At 40.4% G+C, this 20,465-nt stretch overlaps 1 protein-coding gene across 13 annotated transcripts in view; it reads right to left on the bottom strand.

The window, feature by feature from the left end:
* The window catches only part of ZMIZ1 (zinc finger MIZ-type containing 1), a 363,155-nt gene that overhangs the window by 167,836 nt on the left and 174,854 nt on the right, over positions 1-20,465 (bottom strand). For 11 of the 13 annotated variants that reach the window (XM_074907137.1, XM_074907136.1, XM_074907146.1 and 8 more), the window contains one exon: positions 2,021-2,130. In XM_074907137.1, coding sequence (XP_074763238.1) covers positions 2,021-2,080 — 60 coding nt within the window. In that variant the 5' untranslated portion in view covers positions 2,081-2,130. Of the gene's footprint in view, positions 1-2,020; positions 2,131-4,205; positions 4,324-20,465 lie in introns of all 13 variants that reach the window. The other 2 variants (XM_074907135.1, XM_074907138.1) reach the window with 1 other exon arrangement.

Raw genomic sequence — 20,465 nt, forward strand, 5'->3', positions numbered from 1 at the left:
TTGTTCATAAGAAACAGGGATGAAATCCCAAAATTCATATTTCCCGCAGGCCTCTAAAGGGACATGAGATGCATTAATTTTCACCACAGAGTGATGAAAGAGAGAGAGAACCACCACAGACTAAGGGACAGAGTCCTATTTCTGCTCCTTGACCTATGAACTAGCTTTGATTTATCCTGAAATCCTCTCTTATAAAGGAAACATGGAGAGAAAATCAGCTGGTTTAGGTATAAACTCTAGACTTTTTTTCATATCTGCATGGCCATACTTACAAATAAATAATTTTCTGTTCTTTGCATTACAACACATTCTAGAAAACATAAATTTCTACTAATATCTAGGCAAACATGACAAAACATAATGATGGAGACTGCTGAAACTAAGAGAATGGAAACAAATAATTATAGAATCGTAGATTATTTCAAGTTGGAAGGGACCCAGTAAGGATCATTCAGTCCAATTCCCTGCTCCTCACAGGACTACCTAAAACTAAATCATATGACTAAGAGCATCATCCAGATGCTCCTTGAACTCATGACCACTTCCCTGGGAGCCTGTTCCAGTGACCAACCACCCTCTCAGCGAAGAACCTTTTCCTAATGTCCAGCCTGAACTCCCCCTGACACAGCTTCATTCCATTTCCCTGTGTCCTACCACTGGTCACCAGAGAAGGGAGATCAGCATCTTCCCCTCTACTGCCTGTCTTGAAGAAGTTGTAGATAAAAGAAAGTTTAAAAAATCTAGACTGATCCAGGACAAACCCCATGATTATTTTTTACCAGTTCCTTTAATTTAGGGTGCTTGTGTCTACAATAGAAATAAATATATGAACAGAGAAAAGATGCACTCCCTCAAGAAGCAATATACATGTCCCACAGCAAAAGTAGGCAAGTAGGTTTTTAACTTAGTTAATACAAATATAAAACTGAAACAGCAGGACTCTGGCCTCTAAACATGCTGTGGCCTGATCTGACAGAGAAAACTGCTCAGACAATGGGGGAAAATTATTTGGAAACATTATTTCATGGAATAGTGTCTTTCTGTTTTTCAATGTAATTCAGAAAATTTCAACCATGAATTTCGGAGCTCATCTCATGGATCCAGCTGGGATAAGCAATCTTCAAAATAGCAGTGTTCAGCCTGCATTTATGCACCTGTTTGCTGCATGCATGAATTGGTTCAGAGATAAAAACAGGAAACATCAACATGAGAAACCATTTTCTTGCCCACCTCCTCTACACAAAGGACCATTGCTGTGAATTTTCTCTAAGGATTCTTTCATGCAGAGAAGAATGTGTGTGAGGGGAGAATATACGTTGCCTGCAATGCCGAACAGCAAAGCTCGCTGAGAAGGGTAGAGAAGGGAAAGATGGCATCTGCTCATTCCATCCTTGACTTTGTAGTTTCACTTGGTTATAAAATCATTTGCAAACACAGTTACCGTGGGGAAATCTGTAAATGAGATTTAGATCCCACTGCCTTTCAGTGAATTATAAGGGCCCTTCATCTTCACAAACATATGCTTCTGAAATTTCTACCTTGAAAATGGAAGTTTTCACATCTCCATGCAAACCGATTAACCTGAGTGCTTGGAGGTATGCCAACTGTCCAAGTTCAAGCCTCCAAGCACTGCAGGTCTCAGGTCAGATACTGGATTAGAATCACAACTGGCCTGTCGAAATTTTGGATTACTACGCTCAGAGCACAAATATGATGGCTGCCTGCTGTGACAGCTTCAGGGAAGAGCTGGCAGAACTAGCACCACTCTGCTTTCAGCGAAAACAGAACTGTTCAATCTCCGGGCTGAAGATTTCTTAGAAAGGTGAAAGGGAAAGTTTGGCTTTTGAGGTTTATACACCAGCTCTTGCAGCAGGTATTCTTCTCTTCAATGAGACTACAATGTCTCATTTCTACCACTCTCCTCCCCTCTAAAAGGCAAGGATATCCATCAAGCAACAGGTAACCATAACGTATAACACACCTGCCACACAACACGCAATGGTCTCCACCTTCAGCTTACCTGTTTTATGCATTGCAGCCGGTCATTGGTCTGCTGTATGTGCCTGTCCATAGAATTCATTTTTATTATCTCCACTTTCTTCTACCTGAAAGCCATTAAAATCCCTCGATCTGCAAGACAAAAAGAACAGTAAAGATCACTATACACAGTCCATGCGCTTCTACCACCTGAACAACCAAGCAGAGATGCTTGTAAGAAACCCCACAGCACACTGTGAGATAAAATAATAATCTCAGTAACAATGATGATCTGGCTTTTGCAGGAACAAGGGCACGGGGATTCTTCCTAGTCTTCCTCTAAGAGAAAATACCACCCATAAGTATTAAATGAATCAGATATGGCAAAGTATTATATGGCCAAAAATAATACAAATGTGTTATGAAGGCTCTGGATTTCTGTACTGAAAATAAAAGCAACAGGTATTCTTTGGACTCTCCTCCGTCTAGCAGATCTATTTAACGAGCCCTTGAAATTGTTAGATGACAGCAAGTGAAGGACTGGAATTCACAACTCAACCAAGACTTCTGAAATGACTAACGATTACAGATGCACAACCTAGCGTATATGGAAGAGGCCTGATGTACACATCAAAGGGCTGACCAGTTCCTGCTTTCTAGGAAAACTGGGCTCTTTAAGGTATCCATAGCTGAAGAAGCTACTTGTTAGTTCCAGAAAAACATGTTCTGAACTCTCTAGACACATCTCTAACAAACTGTATAACTTAAGGGAAATTAAAACTTCCCTGTGACTTAAAAAAATTTTAGAAAATGGAAATGGAGGCTCAGAGTGGTGTTAGGAGTTTTAATACATGTTGCTACAGCTGTATCAAATCATCAAATGAAAACTAGCAACAAGTTACTATGATCTAAAAAGCAAACCTGCAGTCCCCTAAACCCACCACTGATGCTGGTTATGAGTTATTTTTGTGGATACAGCTTGGTACACACTGGTGCCATCAAGACAAGCCCTGCTCCGTGTATTCATTAACTCTTTCCCAGAGCCATGCTTTACATCATGCTCCACCATCACATGTAAATGGCTCTTTGTCAAGACAACGGTATGTGTCTGGAATCAAGAACAATGCCTGGAAGAGGAAAAACAGTAGGTGCTAAATCAGCACACACACATCATGCCGAATTCATTATTTACCTCTCCCTTATCCCTATGTTCATACTGGGATGAAAGGTTAGCCACAGCATAAACAGCTCTACTGATCTGAAAGACGGGAATGGCCAAAATGCCACTCAAACTCAGACCAAGAGCAAGACAAGCACAAGTAAGCCTCCTGGTGTGGGCATGGTTTGCATTTCACTAGGCCCCTTCTACCCATTCACTCTCTCTGGCCTTGCCTTATAGTTTTCTTGAAGTGGCAGAAGAGCAGATCATAAAAACAGAAGCCAACAACTAATCAACAATTTCAATCTATAATTCATATTACCAAACTGCTTGCACTGTGACTTCTACTTATGTTTGAAGTAGAACTGCATGAGACTCCAGCTTGTACTTAGTAATCTGGGTAGTTTTAAGTGGTTGTTTCTAGAATTCACTTCTCACTGGCCCAGAGATGTTTCACATATATATGTATACTCTGCTGATTCAATTGCTTTCATGGCATCTAAAATGGAAATAAAACCATAGATACGGTTTATTGGAACAGGAAAACAGTCTTTGCCTACAAATTCCTGTATCCTTTTACTGCAACAGAGCAGTACAGTCCAAGGAGTTGTACCCTCATGCTCACAAACAGGGAGTGGGCACAGATTCAGATATATAAACCCAAATGCTGTATTTACATAATGCTTTATACTAGCACAAGCAAGGTTCTGGACTCACACAGAAACCTCTCCCTCATTAACCTCTTCAGTGGTGCTGAGCAGTTGGTTATTCAGAGAGCTGCTGATGACAGAACTCCTTTCCACTCCCTACATACAAATAAGAGAAAGCAAATTTTTCAGACAGTTGTTTGGTTAGAGAAGCTGGCTGCTCACCACTCCTACTACATGTGACTCAACATCTCTTCAGTTAAAGCACCTGTACACATCCAGCACCAGCCATGCTCAACCCCCAGGAGAAGAGTCTTCCCCTTGGTGGGAACCCTGAGTGCACAGCTGTAACAGCGAGACAGACTCCAGACCACAGCATCCACGTGTGTCCCACACACCCAAACTGCCTGAGATTTCTGTACCTTGCTGATAATGTTCTTCCATGGCTCCTATCGGATTAGACTCAGGGAAAGAAATCTTTTCTGCTAGACAGCTAAATGAGGTCTTGTAACAGCAGCTCAAGCTCCTCATCTCCACAACCTAGACAAAGAGCATTCAATAAAGCACTCCTGTCAATAAATTATAATACTTATGAAATGGAAAAGCCAGTTTCACATACAAGTATTATTGTTTGATTATGACACTGCCACCTTCTCAATAGAAAATGCCATCAAAAGGTCCTTTGGCAAATGTAAATTGATATATTTTTATTAAAAGCGGGTACCACAGTCTTATCTGCCTGTAAGACTCCCAAACAGACCTCAGTAGTCATGAAGTTTAATCTCTCAGTGGACAGCAGAGGTATTTATCAAGAGATAAGCTAGCCCAGACATGACACCATTTCAGCAGTGATCCATCTTACGTTGGGACACATTATCTGCATTTTAATTGAATATCAGGACAGACAGAGAAGGACATGCTGAAAACAAATACAAACGTATACACGCACACAGATTTTTGTTGAAATATTTGAAGAAATGAAAACTCAGGCTTTTTTTTTAAGAAGTCGGGACATTTTTGCTTAATGATCCAGTAAGCAACACACCGTATTTCTAGTTGACTTTGTAACACAATTTTTGTCTATTTTGGCATTACCTATTTAACCTCCTCAGTGCCATAGAGCCACATAGAGAAACTGGGAGCCAAGTTGAAGAGAATATCTATCCCAAGCAACAGCTATATTGACATACTCTATATTGCCAGAAAACACAGGTTTTAAGTAAAGCCAGACACACCAGCACTCAAGACTCATGGCTAGTGGCATCAGGAGCTGCCTCTGGTGTTACTGGCAATATACTTCAGGGCTGAGTGACCGAAGATAGATTTTACAGAGACAAAGACAACGACTTGCATTCATGTACTGTCACTCATGCCAACAAACTATCCTGCACGTTGATTTATGAACTGTACGTATGATACCACCCCAATTTTCTGCCTTCCAGTTAGCCGTAACAAAATTAAAGGTTGCTATCAGCTACTTGAACCACAGCTTACTATTGCACTTGTTCAAATTGTTATTTCTCCCACACAGCATAGATTCTCAAAGCCCATTTGAAAAAGCAGAGGGCAGAACACACAGAACTAACTTGCACAACTGAGCAGGAGCCTGACAGGACTCTTGGAGGAAGGACTGGGAGCACAATCCCCTGCTCTCCTACACAGATATGCCATAAAATTTCTGTCATAAACTGATCAAATTCAGTCTCAGAAAAAGTTCTGCTCTTAAAACCCAATGGCTCCCACTGAAAAGCGCTCTCTGACTCTCACCCTTCCCCTAGTAGCTAGAAGTATTTTCACTTCCATCCTCAACTCCACTTGCTCTCACATCGGTAGTGCTCTCTGGCTAAAACAGTCTCTGCCCTGCCAGTCTCCCTCCACCTCTTCCCCCTCATTGAATGGACAGACACCGGCCAGCCCTTTACTGCCACCAGCCCAAGCTCATTTATTCTATTCTGGTCCAGAGAAACCCCTCAGTCCACTAACTCCCTGGGGCAGTAAACATTTGTTGCATGAACTAAACAGCCAAAACTGTACGTATGAAGCCTCACCACATACAATGACACACTTTATTATTGAAATAACCTGCCTCACCCCCACAAGACTAATTTTTACCTTTCTCTCAGATACATCACAAAAGCATCAAACAGAATAATTTTTTCAGTGAGTATACTAGCTCTAAGTCATTTCTGCTATAAAAACCACGGAGCTCATTAGTGGGAAACCATTATTATCTGAAAATTGTTCTTTCACAGGCCTCAGCAAGAATTAAAAGATTAAATGTGGAAAGTGAAAATTATCATATGGATCTTAAGTTTTACCAAAGCAGAATAAGGGTTTTGATACCAGATCACTTTGTGTGGGAAAAATACCAGCAGAATTAAATTTTCAGTAACTATGCCTACTACAACAACTACTACTCTACACTGGTCTTGTTCCCCACATGCACCCCCACATCCTGAAATTTAAAAAAACACCCTTTTTGTCAATCTCATGATGTTTTAAAGGTAGCAGCAAGATCATCTGACTTGAAAATAATGGTGCTTAAGATACAGAAAGGCTGGCAGGGCCGAATAAGAGCATACTTCTATTCGGTTAAGTGCCAAGTGCTTATCAGGTCACAAGACTTTTCAGGGTCTCTTGCTTGCCTCTGGTGTACCTGCATTAGAAACCATGCTAAGATTCAGGCACTGTGAGCAGCTCGACAGACAGTGGGGGATGTTGCTGATCAGGATTAAGGATACTGGCAGAGTGGGATAGAGAAAGGAATTTTACCTGGTTGTTTGTATCAAATCCCCTCTCTTTGGTGCACACATTAGCCAGAAGGTCGTACACTACTGCCTTATATGCTAACTCCATCCAAAAGGATAAACAAAAAAATAAATGCTCCCAGCACCTTCTGGTAATTCAGCAATAAAAAGTCCCATTATTCTGATGTCTTTTCTGAGGTAAGACCTAATCTCTCTCTTTCTAAAAAAAAAAAAAAAAAAAAGAAGGAAAAAAAACCTCATGTGATTTATTCTCTGCCTTCCTTCTTCCCTCCCCTCTAGCATGTGAGTTTATAGCCCTAGGCAGTAATTAAAAAGCCCTCATTTGCATATTTATGATGTCTCAAAAATGGAGACTGTGTTTTTTTAAAGGAACAGATGTATCGACCTGTTAAGACTTTTTTTAAATCTTTTTTCTTAGACCATTACTACAAAACCCTCTTTAATACTGAAAAAAATGAAATTATGTAGTAGCTGTAAGAAAGAGAATTTCACAAGTTTCTCCTACACTCTGTTAGTTGAAAGTTCAAATCAGGAGTTTGCACTTACTGTATCAGAAACTGGACTTTGAATAAGTCATTTAAGAAGGACAATTTAGTAAAACATGGTCCCTACCAGTTCCTAAGGCAGCCTAAGCAGCCTCCTAAAAAAAATTTCAACATTCCAGCACCGCTTCAAAACACTGACATATCTAAAAACATACTACAGTTTGAAAGTAAGTGTGGTTTCGAGTTCTGCTCTGGGATGAGCTCTCCTCATGGCCAGGGCTGCCATCCACAGCAAGAACTCTGCCATCCCAGGACCAATGGACCGAGTCATGGGAGACCTGGACCACCCACTGAAACAGGCACGACCTTCTCTCACACGGTGCTTTTTTTGCATTTCTTCCCCTCTCACACATTTTCTTTCCTCACTTCGGAGCAGACACAGAAGTAGGGCAGGGCTCACTGGAAACATGTTGCCTGCTGCCCAGCCGAGGGCGGTGCAGGCCCCACAGCCTGACCAAGCCTGAGCACTGCCACTCGCCCCTCATCCGGTCAAGAGTGTGCCATTTCTTGAGAAATCAAGTTTTTAGCACATAATCTTTCCACCAGAAAGCTGTTTTGAAAGCAGAGAAGGAAAGGCAGACATTCCAAGGAGACAGGCGAGGCAGGGAAACGGCTGCTGTGAAAGGTGTTTGAGGGCCAGCAGCAACGCATAACGCTGGGTTTCCATTTCCAGAGGGGAGAGCACGCTGCCAGCCACCCTTTGGGGAACTGTGGCTGCTATAATTAACAACATCTCATCTGGAGCCACTTCGAAGCACGCAGCTGAAGGAAGGACATGGAAAAGACATACAAAAAACCATTATCGCTTCAGAAATTTCCTCTGTAACAGTGAAAGGGAGAAAAAAACCTGACCCCTAAGCAGGAATTCAACATAGCAGTTTTCAAACATCCCTCTTCCTCTCCCAGGCCCATCCCACCACACAAGCTGGTTAACACTGTTTATTCAGTCATCTAAGACTAATCATTTCCTGCATGTCTCCAGCGTGCTGAGGGTCGTAGGAGAGGGCAGACAATTTTTATCTAATAAGTGACTTTGATCAAGCAACAAGCCAAGCTAGCACGAGGGCGGGAAAGGACCGCGCTGGCTAACGGCGCGGGGAGAGTGCGGGGCCGGGAGGCCGGGAGGCCCGCGGCACGGAGGCAGCGGGGGGGCCCGCTGCGCGGGAAGCACCAGGCGAGGCGCGGGCGGGCGGCGGGCGCTGCCGCCGGGTCCGGGGGGAAGCCGGGACCGCGGAGCTCGCTCCCCGCCGCGCCGGCAGAGGGCGCCGCAGGGCCGCGCCGCCCGCCGCCGCCCCGAGGCAGCGCGGGGCCGGCCGAGGCTGTGCGGCGGGAAAGGCGCGTTCCGCCGCCTGGACGCGCGGAGCCCCGAGGAGACGGGTCAGACGAGGCCCCGCGGCGCTCGGGAGCCTGCCACCTCCAGTGCCAAATTTAAGAAACATCGGTTTCTTCAGCGTCCGGTAAATGGGCCAGTCCAGACACAAAACCCGTCCAATTCCACCAGACATTTTCCTTCACATTAAACATCCTTGAAAAAGTTGTTTCTTGAACTATATGAACATACCTCTGTGTGTACACACGGATTAATACTAATAATCGCGTATAATTGCATTAATTCTCCTTTTCAGTATGAGGCTAGTGCACTCCTGCAGCATAGCAAAAAACCTTCAAAACACAGACCTCCTGGCAGATGTCAAAAACCGAAAGGTAGGATGGTGCTCAGCACGTATGCGTTTACATCGACACAGATATACAGGTGTATGTCCTCACACAGTAGTAAAAGGTCTTTAATTCTGCTTTTCATTAAGAGAATTTTCAAGGATGTGCTTAAAGATTATTTTCTGGGAAAAGTTTAATATCTATCCATGACAACTGTTTTATTTCCCCTGCTACATATGGTACTAAAAAAAAATGTATTAAATGTCAGGTGAAAGGCCATTTTAATCATTAAACATTTGAAAAAGGAAGTTGTTTTAATAAAGCTTTATTTACCATAAGCTGCTAAATAGCTACTGCTGTTGGCTTTTGAGCTATTAAAAAGGGCCAGATGTGAGACAAAGCAGCGTTTGTTATGCTGGGTGAGGAAGAATAGATATTTGTGCTGTGCTGCTTTCCATTGTTGCTCTACAAATGTGCAGTAATCCCCAGAAGACTTTCTATCATCTTTGACTGTGAGAGGGGGAAAGCAAGCCTGCGTGCACTGCCAGCAGGCACAGCTTCAGCAAGGTGGGAGCAGGTTCTTGTAATTTATGGTGGCTTGAGCTGCAAGGGCTGGCAGTTTTGTCGGGTTTAAGGAAGCTGTTTCCGCAGCCGTGTGCTTGGGAACATTTTTATATACAGAGCCTATTATATGCAGGCATGAACAGCCAGCCAGATACACACAAAAGCAAACCCACACATGCTTTTGAAAAAAGACAGCATGACAGCTTGCATAAGCAAGCCTGCTGGACTCCTCTGGGAGGAGGAGCGGCAATGCGCAGAAGTTGTTCAATCATGAAGCACATCTGCAGTCTGATTACAAAAGCAAAGGTGGTAGGGGTAGCTGGAAACACAACAGAGCACTGGGATATGACCTATGCTTACAGTATGACATAAAAATAAAACAAAACCCCACTGAATAAGAGTGGTATCGCAAGAACGTAAAATTATCACATCTCTAGCTAAAGAGAGTGCTCCTTCAAGCCTGGACAAGTTGGTCACCGGCCAGCACTAGCCATAAAGCACATGAACTGCCTCTTGCACTGGCAGTCCTCACCTCCAGCCCGCTGGCTGAAATGACTGGTTTCCTCAGACCAAGAGCACCATCTGCAGATCCCAGGTTCAGGTAATTGCCCTGCTGCATGCTTATATTACAAGGTTGGTTTCCCTGCATTCCACCCAGCTCCTAGTGTCATCAGCTCAGTCAGCTTGTTATCTTTAGGGAGAGCATGGAGGGAAAAGGACACTGCAGTTTAAAACAGCAAGAGGTAATAACACAAAATTAAAGGCAAAAGTGCATAGAAGTGTACTCCTGGGGAGCCAGGGCTGACAGACCTGCTGTAGTGCTCTCAGAGGCTTTGCACACTCCAATATAGACAGATCTGCTAGAACAAACATTGACAGTTGCACAGCAGAATCCACTGATCCAGTGGTTTATTAAATGTACTGTAGCTTGCAGGTAAGAAATGCTAATCCTCATCGGGACAGCTACAAGCAAATGAGCCATTCCTAAAAGCTTGCAGGGTTGCACTCATCATTTCATAACCAGTGTCCCTGATCACTCATACAACAATGCTATAAAAAAAAGCCTTTCTGATAAATTGCAAATTCCTAAACCAAGACAGAATCTAACACCTCTTCCCACCTTTCAGGCTCAGTGGGAGGATTGCAGAGGAAATCAGGTGAGCCTAAGAACTCAAAAGGATTTGCATCCTGGCATGTGATGCTCACTTATTTACCTAATGAAAGCTCTTTTCTTTCTGGAGGTTCTGTGGCAGGATGTAAAGTATTTGTTGAAAATTCTCTGTTTGCCTACCGAATACTGCCATGCACCGTAAGTGTTGCTAGTATCATCTGGCTTACATGCATTTCGGGGGCTGAGCCTATAGAGTGTGTGAACTGTAAACTTTCCCTGCTCTTGCTAGACATTTACCAGCTACTAAAGAAAGCCAACTGGTCTAGACATATTCATCCAAGTTACTTGCTTGAAATCTGAAAGATGAGCTACAGAAGACAACCTAATAAAGCACTTCTTAAAGGGAACAGTAACAACCCTATCAATCTGTACAAAGGTGGTCTCAGAAGCAGGAGAGAAGAAAGATAGAGGAGAGATGGCACTAGGAGAAAATATTTTCAACAATTTAACAATAACCTATCAAGAAGTGAAGACACTGTTTTGTATTTGCTATGCTCTGACAACATCTCTGGTGAACCAGTCTGCTACATGACAGAGGTCAAAACCTCTTGGGCCAGCCCAAAGAAACGCTCCTAGCAAGAAACATTTCAAGTCCATTGTGAATTAGAAATTAGAAGGATTTGCATTCTGACACTGAATGCCCTCTTACCTGATGAAACTAGGAATGTTTTGGAAGTTGAACTGCAGCATTTGAAGGAAATTGTCGGCTGATTTCTTCTTGTGATACTGTATCATTACAACTTAAACTCTTCATTACTGAGTGGCAACAGAAAGAACAATGCCCCATCCCCAAACTATACTGCTCCCAATAAAGGAATTAGGATAGATTTTTACTCCTTTTTTTCAGCACGTTTAGAATTGTGAAGAAGGCATATAGTCAAAGCAGACAGTAACTTCTCTTTATGGTCCATAACCTTAAGATTTATTCACTTTTTCTTTCATCCCATGACAACTAAGAAACTGCTCCCAAGACCAGTGATTCCTGGTAAGCCACTCCTTTGGAGACGATCTCGCAGGGTGAGGGAAGAAGAAAGAAAGCAGCATTACCTCAATCAACAAAGTCCCTAGAGTCTTTAGCACAACTGAAGAGCTGCTCTGGGACACAGGCTCTAATAAGTTTGGTATCTGTAATTATTCTGGCCTGTTTTGATGAAATTTAAGTAAAGATTTACCCAACTTCCCAGAACGGAAGCAAGATAAAATTCTGGGAGGACCAGCAAAACCTGTAAAGGCTAAACATAGCTGAAGAAATAAGGTAGAAATTGGATGGCTGTGAATTTTTGTACCCAGAGAAAGAGTAGTCACTGGCAGTTGAATTATATTCTCTGCACTGCTTTCAGTGGCTACCCAAATAGGGCTTCTCTCTGACTCTCCACTTACTTTGAATTAAGACAATTCAGTGCTGGTGGGGTGCCATTTCTTTAAAATAACTTACACTAAAGATACTGGACATCTAGACACAACAAAACTACAGTTTTGGTGAGCTCTATAGTCTATTTTATCATCATCTTTTTAAGGCAACTGATTGGAGATCCATCCATATTAATCCTTCTGGACCTGCAGAATACACACTAAAAACCAAGGTATTGAATTTTATTGAATTGTCCTGCAGACAAATGTCCAATATTTCAAGTCACCACCAAGTCCTAAGAAACCTTGCTGATAGCCTGGGTAAAATGATCCAGGATTGGACAAGCAAAACAAATGACTGTTCATCCCTTGAGGAAAACTTTTTTTGTACATATGCAGTGAAGCACTGTGTGAACACAATATATTGGGAGGCTTGAAATGTGACTGCTATTTATGTTAGTCTCAACAGCTAATTTTCAAGCACCTGAAACACAAATAAGTGACAACTCCATTACTACTGAAACTTTATGGAGAAGCCCAGAAATATTTTTGACATCCTATAGTTGATTTTGAAAGCAATGTAATTTAAAAACTAGTTCCAACTGCAGAACCTTAATTTCAATAAAGTCAATGCTGCACATGTCCCTATTGTTGCTTTTCCTGTTTTCTAAGTGCCCATAATTCCAGTAAGGCGGAAATTCTTCTAGGCACCTAGATCACAAAACACTGCAGTAGTTTGAGACAGCAAATTGTGTCTAATTGCCTTCAAGCAAGATTATAACTAAAACACTCGTGATCATATGCACTGCCCCATTCTGTTTTCTCATTATCTTATCACTTCAGAGGACCTTTATATCTTGAAACCAGTCTTTGAGAATTGCCGGTGTCCCAGACCTACTTTACAAGCAAATCAAGAGAATTTTACACTTTCCATTAAATAATTTTCATTTTACCAAGAAACTTAACAGACAGTTCAGTCTTCAAAGGTTTGATGAATTCTATGGTTAAAGATCCTTCACCTCCCCAGTTCACAAACCTCTTGGGATAATTAGGAACAGATTTCAGTAGCGTTTCTGAGAGCACAGATCTCTCTTAGCTGCACCTTCACTAGGTCTCTCACCCTCAGGTGATAGCACAAGCAAAACTGAAATGGCATTTGGCAGAACACAAGTATCGAGCAGATGTATAAAAATCCTACCAAGTATTTGAAAGCAGCACCTATACAAATGCTAAACTGGGCCTGAACAACAGCTGTGGCAATGGGAAAGACATGGAGTCAACATGGTATCTCCCCTGTTCAGAAGAGGAGGGCACAGTTCCCATCATCACCACTGCTGTTTTGACTGGAACAGGCCAGGGGTGAGCCTGACAACTTATGAGTGACAACTGTCTTACAAACTGAAGCAGGCAGACTTCCTATTTTTATTACACACAATGTAAACAGAAACAGTATTGCTAATTAATTATTTACAGTGCGGTGCATAAATTAAGACACTTAAGTTGTCTTGTGTTTTTCGTATCAACATCATTATTAAAAAGTATCTGCCCAGAAACTTTTTCCAATAACCACAGGGCAAAGCCAGTCATCGCTGTGAACAGAGACCTGAGCTCTTCTCCTGATTAACCACCACCAGAGACTTCACTTCTTCACCTCCTCTAGCTTTCCAGTTACATCAAGAGCTCCTCAGGGTAGATGCTATCTCCACCAAATACACACAAACTGCCTAACACAAATCAAAATTCAGATCGAGGCTACCACATGCCAGTTTAATATAAACAATGAAAACTGATACAATAAAATCTTTAATGTATGTACTACTATAAGTTAAGGACAAAACATTTAGTATTACCCTTCCTGCAATTTCTAAGCAAAATTTCCAACATCTATCCAGACTTCCAAATTTAAAATTAAATTAACATGATAAACTTACACTGTGCATCCAGATGACATCTGGATAAAAGTTTAAGTCCAGATGGCATTTTCTTTTCTTCTACTCATATCCTTGCTTTCTTATTTTTTGTTTAAATGGTTATTACAACACAGTGTAACAGACCTCAAAAAGCTACACACTTTTCTTCTTTGTTCCCAACAGCAACACTACAGGCTCCAGAGGTCAGCTTTATAGCCTTCAAGTTTTTCTGAAGCCCTGCTTGATTAGATGTACTCTGGAGTGACTTTCATTCTGATCAAACGTGACGTGCTAGTGACACGCATACAAAGCTGGCAGAGCAGCCATGCAGCAAAGCCTTCAGCACGCAGGAGTACGTGTAACATCTTATTTGAAACAATGCACAGCTCCCCCGAAAAGGAAACAAGTATCCCCTTTGAAAAGATTCTGATAAACTCAAGGAGAGACACTGTTGTTGTGACAATTTCAAACCTTGCAGAGAATAAAACTACTTCTATCCAACTTCTCCTTGTCCTTTGCTCTTGATTTTTGTCATCCTTGAGTGGCAGCATTTTGGCACCTTTTTTTCCTTGAGTAACTGGGGTTCAATAAATCTGAATTTTGGAGGGCTATCTTTTGAAAGATGATTAGTTTTTTTAAAAAAAGTCTAGCTGCCCACTATGCCACATTACAGGATTAAAAAGGTTCCTGCCTATTGCATGCATGGCTGATCCAAGCAGGGGTATGAAATGAAAGGGCAGGCTGGCACAAAACAGGCCATGCTGCAGGAGCAGTCCTTTTGCTCCTGTCCCATCTTGGACAAGGGGATCAATTCAGGCAGTTAGTATATCAGATCTAAGAATTTTTATTTTTTCTGATTTTGCTTCTCTTGACATAAATCAAGCCATGGAGAAGGAGTTATGACAGCAGCTCTTCCTTCCCAAGGAAAAAAAATCTCACAAAAAAACACCAGTAGTGCAAACTTCAAATTAAGGATTACTTTGAGCTACCTTTTCCATAGGCACTTTATTTATTTTCAAGTCTCTCAAGTATCACTAAGGACATGAGTTAGTTATTGCTGTCACCCATTCAGACTCAGTGTCTCAGAGTTTCCATCTTCGCCCTCCCCCTTGTTTTAGATTCTGATCACAGACTTGTTCAAAACTCTAAAAGAGACTTGTTTCTATTTACCTGCAACTCAAGTTTCTTTATACCTCAGTATCAGAATGCAAGTGCTTTTAATACATCACACCTGTTCTAGAGTTGAAAATTACTAATGGACTACGTAGCAACTGCAATGCTATTTATACAGCTTGGGAAGAAACCCTCTAGAGGGTCTAAGAAGCAAAGTTACCAAGAGCTTTCTGACTGACCTGTGAAAAATAATTCATCAGCATATAATTTTTTTCAGTAAGCCTCTTTCCTTGTGAAAACCAACTGAACTGCTATTTATAAGGCTTTGATTAAATTAATACACACAAATACATACATAAGCACACATGCACAGACGTAACAGGATGAAATGCTAGGGAAGCAACAACGTATATATACACCAACACATGTAGATACTTTCTTGCGAGATTGAACAAATCCTAAATTTTATGGAACACAGGAGAAAAGTTCACACAAGTGATATTTAGCAGATTTGTTCCAGAAACAAGGATTTTATTATGTAGTTTAATTCATCTACCATGCAGAACGTGGCTAGCTTTGGCCTAGGTTTTTATGAATCATCCCATGTGCTAAATTATAAAGGAAAAATAATGGGAAATATGATACATTTTGTATCATATTGCCACATCCCTACCTGCAAGAAATTGAATTTTTAAATTAGCTTAAAACATTCATTAAACAAAACATGCTCAAGAACTGAACAAGCAATTTAACACTCAAGAGAATAAAGCAGCGTTTAACACTGACGATGACCCAGTGGGCCTCCTTGCAGGTTCAGCGAAGCATGGGCTGCCTTGTCATCCTCTAAGAATGAAGTGGGGCCGGTACGTAGAAGGGAACCATTTAGTACACACACTGGCAAGGAAAATATCAGAGTTGGAAGGTCGTATAAATTGCTAGACATGGAGACAAGATCTGTCAAAAAGACAAACTACCTAACAATTTTAACCTATTGGCTAGAATTGTCCATGTCAGCATGATGTTAACATATATTATAACCTCATTGCAAAAAAATCCATGTAGATGGAAGAGAACTGCAGCAAAACTCCCTCCCTTCTGTTTAGACAGGAATTCATTCTATCAGAGGCTTAAGGAAATTTTGTCTGACCCCAGCATATTATATAAACTACAAGTGAGACTAAAATTGTTAAAAAACATAGCTGTAGATTGGATTCCTCTACAGTTAGAGCCTACTAAAGCATCCCTCACAAGCACCTCTATTTTTGAACAACAGCAAATTTTAAAATTATTACTATTTTTATTTATTTTTAAATAAAAACTTTTTTGAATAGTCACTGAAATATTTAAAATAGAAAGGTGAGCATTTGCCAGACAGGTAGTTAACTTTTTTTTTTTTACTTTAAATCATCTGCATTTTTCCCAACTGTTACAACTCAATCATAACTATGGAGCTATGATCTTTCCCCTACCAGGTGTTGATGACTCTCCATTTTTAATGTAAAATCATCTCATGTTGAACCCACTGCAACTTTTTGAGGCCACATGATTTTTACTTGATATCTCAAAGCTGCACTGTTTTGCAGTTTATTGCTCTTGTCATCTCTCCCCTGGACTTACTTGGATCAGCCTTAAAGGAAGGCCTGGAAGTCTTCATCAAGTTACTAGGTGGGACACTTCCCTGGGAGAGAGCATTAAGCTAAACCTCCAGGAATACTTTCAGGGAATCCCAACATTGTTAATCCCCCAGGGTTTATACATGAAATGTGACATTTGAGATTAGTTCAGAAGCATATGTTCATAATGCCTAGAACTAAACCTCCAAGAATGTACCATGCTTCATTTTCAGAAAAAAGACACCTCCCTAAAGCTTCATTGTCCTATTGAGCCACTAAAGCAAAAATCTGATGATTATAAAACTGACCCATTTCTCATATTATGACCCACTAAGTGACACATGAAACTCAAATGACAAAACTCCCTGCAAGTTCCGTTAGGTTAAATTCCACTCATGGTGCATACTCTACTTGCAGTAATTTTTTTAATTCTTGGAGAGTAACTCAAGATACTTATTCTTACATGTCAATTTTTATAGTAATTAGCCTGTTGAGCAACTGACCAATGAAGAAAAACAAAGTCAGCAAACAGAAAAAAAAAATCTGGATTTCTTATTTTTTGTTTGGGTGGTTTTGATTTCATTGTTTGTTTTGTTTATTTTTTTCTAAACACAACACAAGTAGAAGGCAGTTCTGAAGGATTGTAAAGGCAGTGTATAGTCCCTCCCAGCTATTCAAGCAGGCAGTAGGTATTCATGAGTACTGAGAGATGCACATAATTATGCCTGAATGATTATTTATCCAGAATGAAGAGCAACTGTGAAGCATCTATCACTCTCTGTTCCAGGTCAGAAGTTTCAGCTAGCCATTTAAAAAGAAAAAAATAGCATAATGTGGATGAAGCAACCAACAATATACTGGGCACCATGAACACTGAACACACAAATCAAAGCGTTTCAGATACACAGAAGATCTAAAGTTAGAGCAGTTTGTCATGTATTGCTGAACACAAAAAATAAGTTTGGTTCACAAAAGAGACATTAACAAAACATTAATTCTTTTAAAAGATGCATTATATGCTTAGGGTAGCCATTTCCTACTTATTGTGGTACATATCTTGTTGAATTTCTTTTAACCAGACACTAAGCAGGATATATACCCTGTAGATCAAGGCAACCAAGGAGACTATGCTGAAGTACTGGACAGCATGCAACAGCATCTGACACACTTGAAAGGGGTAGTTCCTGTATTCCATCAGCTTCAGATGGTCAGAAAGCTGTTGAAGAGCTGTAACACTTAGTTTCCCATGGCCTCTGGGTACAGAACTCTCCAGCATGTGTCCATTTCTACTTCTAAACTGGCATAGTACAGAAAAGAGTAACCTTGAGGTCAGTCAGTATCTAAAACCCCTCCTGTGAATGCCACCTGGAGAAGACAAGGAACTAATTTAATCTGGTTTTATTCTATGCTAATGTTTCTAACAACACACATATTTATCAGGGCTGTTAAGAGTATGTATTAATGACGAGTGATGTTTCATGAAAACAAATTGTGAAGATGCTTAAAAATTCCCATCACTTGAAAAAAACAAAACTGTCAGCATACTATGTTTAGTACCATATTAAATGATGTTTTCATTGATCAAGCACAATCTGAACCAAGACAGTGTGGCCACACCTGGGGATTTTGATTCCCTGCCATGGTCAACAGCATTTCACATGGAGACAGATGGAAAGGAAAAGAGTGTGGGAAAGGAACAGAACTCCCCGCTACTACTTTGTAAACCTGCAGCAAGACATGCGATTTTACCAATGCATTGCTCTGGATGCCTGTGGAAATGTGCGGTTCATTTGCATGAGGGCCTTTAGCATTAGCACCCCTGGTTGGAAATACTAGCTATTGTGGACAGCTACTGTAAAAATAGTTTGTCTGAAGTAACCAAACTCACATATCATTCTTCTTTGGTGCCAATAGCACAGCACAAATCCTCATCTTCCTTAAAAACAAATCAGCAGGACAAAGGATGGAGTTGGTTTGGCTAACTTTATTTCACTGACTTAATGTGGAAAAAAAAAACCCACATCAAAAAGCTGGAATTAATTCAAAGTAAAAAGCAGTTGGTTTTAACGTACCCTTCTACACAGCAAGACAAGAATGGAATATTAACTGATTCCTAATCACAACCAGGACAGTTTAAAGCTAAACAACTGCTCATTTTTAAATACGTCATCTAAGAAAACAATGATCCAGTTAGGCTTTAAACTTGTTCTTTCTTCAGGAAAAAGAAATAGCAAAGGTATTTAAAATTAAACAGGACATTCACAATTAATGTGCTTTTTAATTAACTTACTCCGCTGCTGTAAGTGATTCTGCATTTACTCTCATTCTTTTGAAAATTCCAAAGTGCTACTTCTGACCTGTGATTTACTGTTGCCGTACATCTTTATAAGCAGTACTTTAGTTTAAGTGGCAGTTGCATATTAATTACAAAGTTAATTATGTGCTATGTAATCATGCTGTAATTCATTAGTTTACTCCACAGTGTGAAAGGATAATGCTAAATGGGAGACCTGATGCAGAGTATTTTAGTAATTTACATTTTTGCATCAAATATTCAAAATATTAACCCCAAAACATTGTCTGCACTTAAGGGAGGCTACAAAAATGCCTACCGTTATTCTACTGACAATTATGCTTAAACTTTTCCTCCCTAAAAAAAAGTTGTAGCAGGATAAAACATTTTCTCTAAAACCAAGTACAGATCCATCTGCTAATAGGACCAGGGCAAAATATCAGAAATATTGAATAATTATCAAAATTTGGTACTTAATATGACTCATCCTCAAAAGACAGGTGCTCTCTGCTTTCTGAAATCAGGTTTCTTTAAAATGTCTCAACTTGAAAACCCGAACACTGAGGCATCCAGGCCTATAAACCACAGCTGAAGACATAAGGTACAGGTTTTTATGGTTTTTAATTATCGACACTTTGCATGAAGTACCTATAGCCTGATAATTTACTACTGGTTTCTGTCTGAAACCTGCAAGGGAATGCAATTCCTGTTTGCACAAGTCTCAAAATAAGTCTGTTACTACAGATCTATGTTTCCCAACAGAAGTATTGAACACAAATGTAAATATTTATTTTTAAGATAATGATTATTGGCGAAAAATGAACTAGGCACAATACCATAAAGCTGTCTCTCTGTCCCAGGTTTAATTATCCCTGGAACTATCCAGCTTACTCTGATCAATAGAAATACAAAACCTAATTTTTTACAAAGATGCTCTTAGTCATGAAGAATTCCTTCTCGGCTTTCAAGCCCCCCCGCCCTGGCCTTCAGAAGTATTCCAACATTTATGGTTCTTCATCAAGAATTGCTGTTTTTCAACACTGATTCTTCAAAATTTGTAGTCTTTTTTCCTTCCATTAGCTATCACTGTGATGTAAAATGGTGTTCTTTGTGTGATATTTGAAAGTCAGAGGTAGGAGCATCTCTTCCTAAAACTAACACCATGAAACTCATGATACAGAGCACTTTAAAACCTATGATAAAAAGCAGCTCTGACACTTAAAATTAAGGATAGAAAAATTACTATGCAAAGGGTCTGTGGTTTTTTTGGCACATATTTCATCCCTGTATGTTGGAGCTGGTTTAACTTAAAAAAACAAAAGCAAGGCTACTTTAACTATTGATAACTCTGCAAAAAATCAAGACGTATCATCAAGAGATTTGTCAACTGTTGTGCAGTGTTTTGACTGCACAATCTTTATTATCAGGCAGACAGCATCAACAAAAAGAAGCCCTAACTCTCCAAACAAACATCAGTAGATTACTAACTCCATGACTGAGTTTGCAACACCCCTGGAATTCTGTCTCATGGACTGAGCGTGTTTCCCTTTCAAGTAATTTGGGAAAAATAAAGAATCCATATTTTTACAGGAGAATTATGATAAGTCAAACTACTAAGAGCTTTACACTCCTTAAAATTCTTGAAGCTTTGGTGATAAAATTATCACAGAGACGTTAAAATATAAATAAAATGCACACA

The sequence above is a fragment of the Athene noctua genome, chromosome 5, assembly GCF_965140245.1.
Source record: "Athene noctua chromosome 5, bAthNoc1.hap1.1, whole genome shotgun sequence".
NCBI classification, from domain to species: domain Eukaryota; kingdom Metazoa; phylum Chordata; class Aves; order Strigiformes; family Strigidae; genus Athene; species Athene noctua.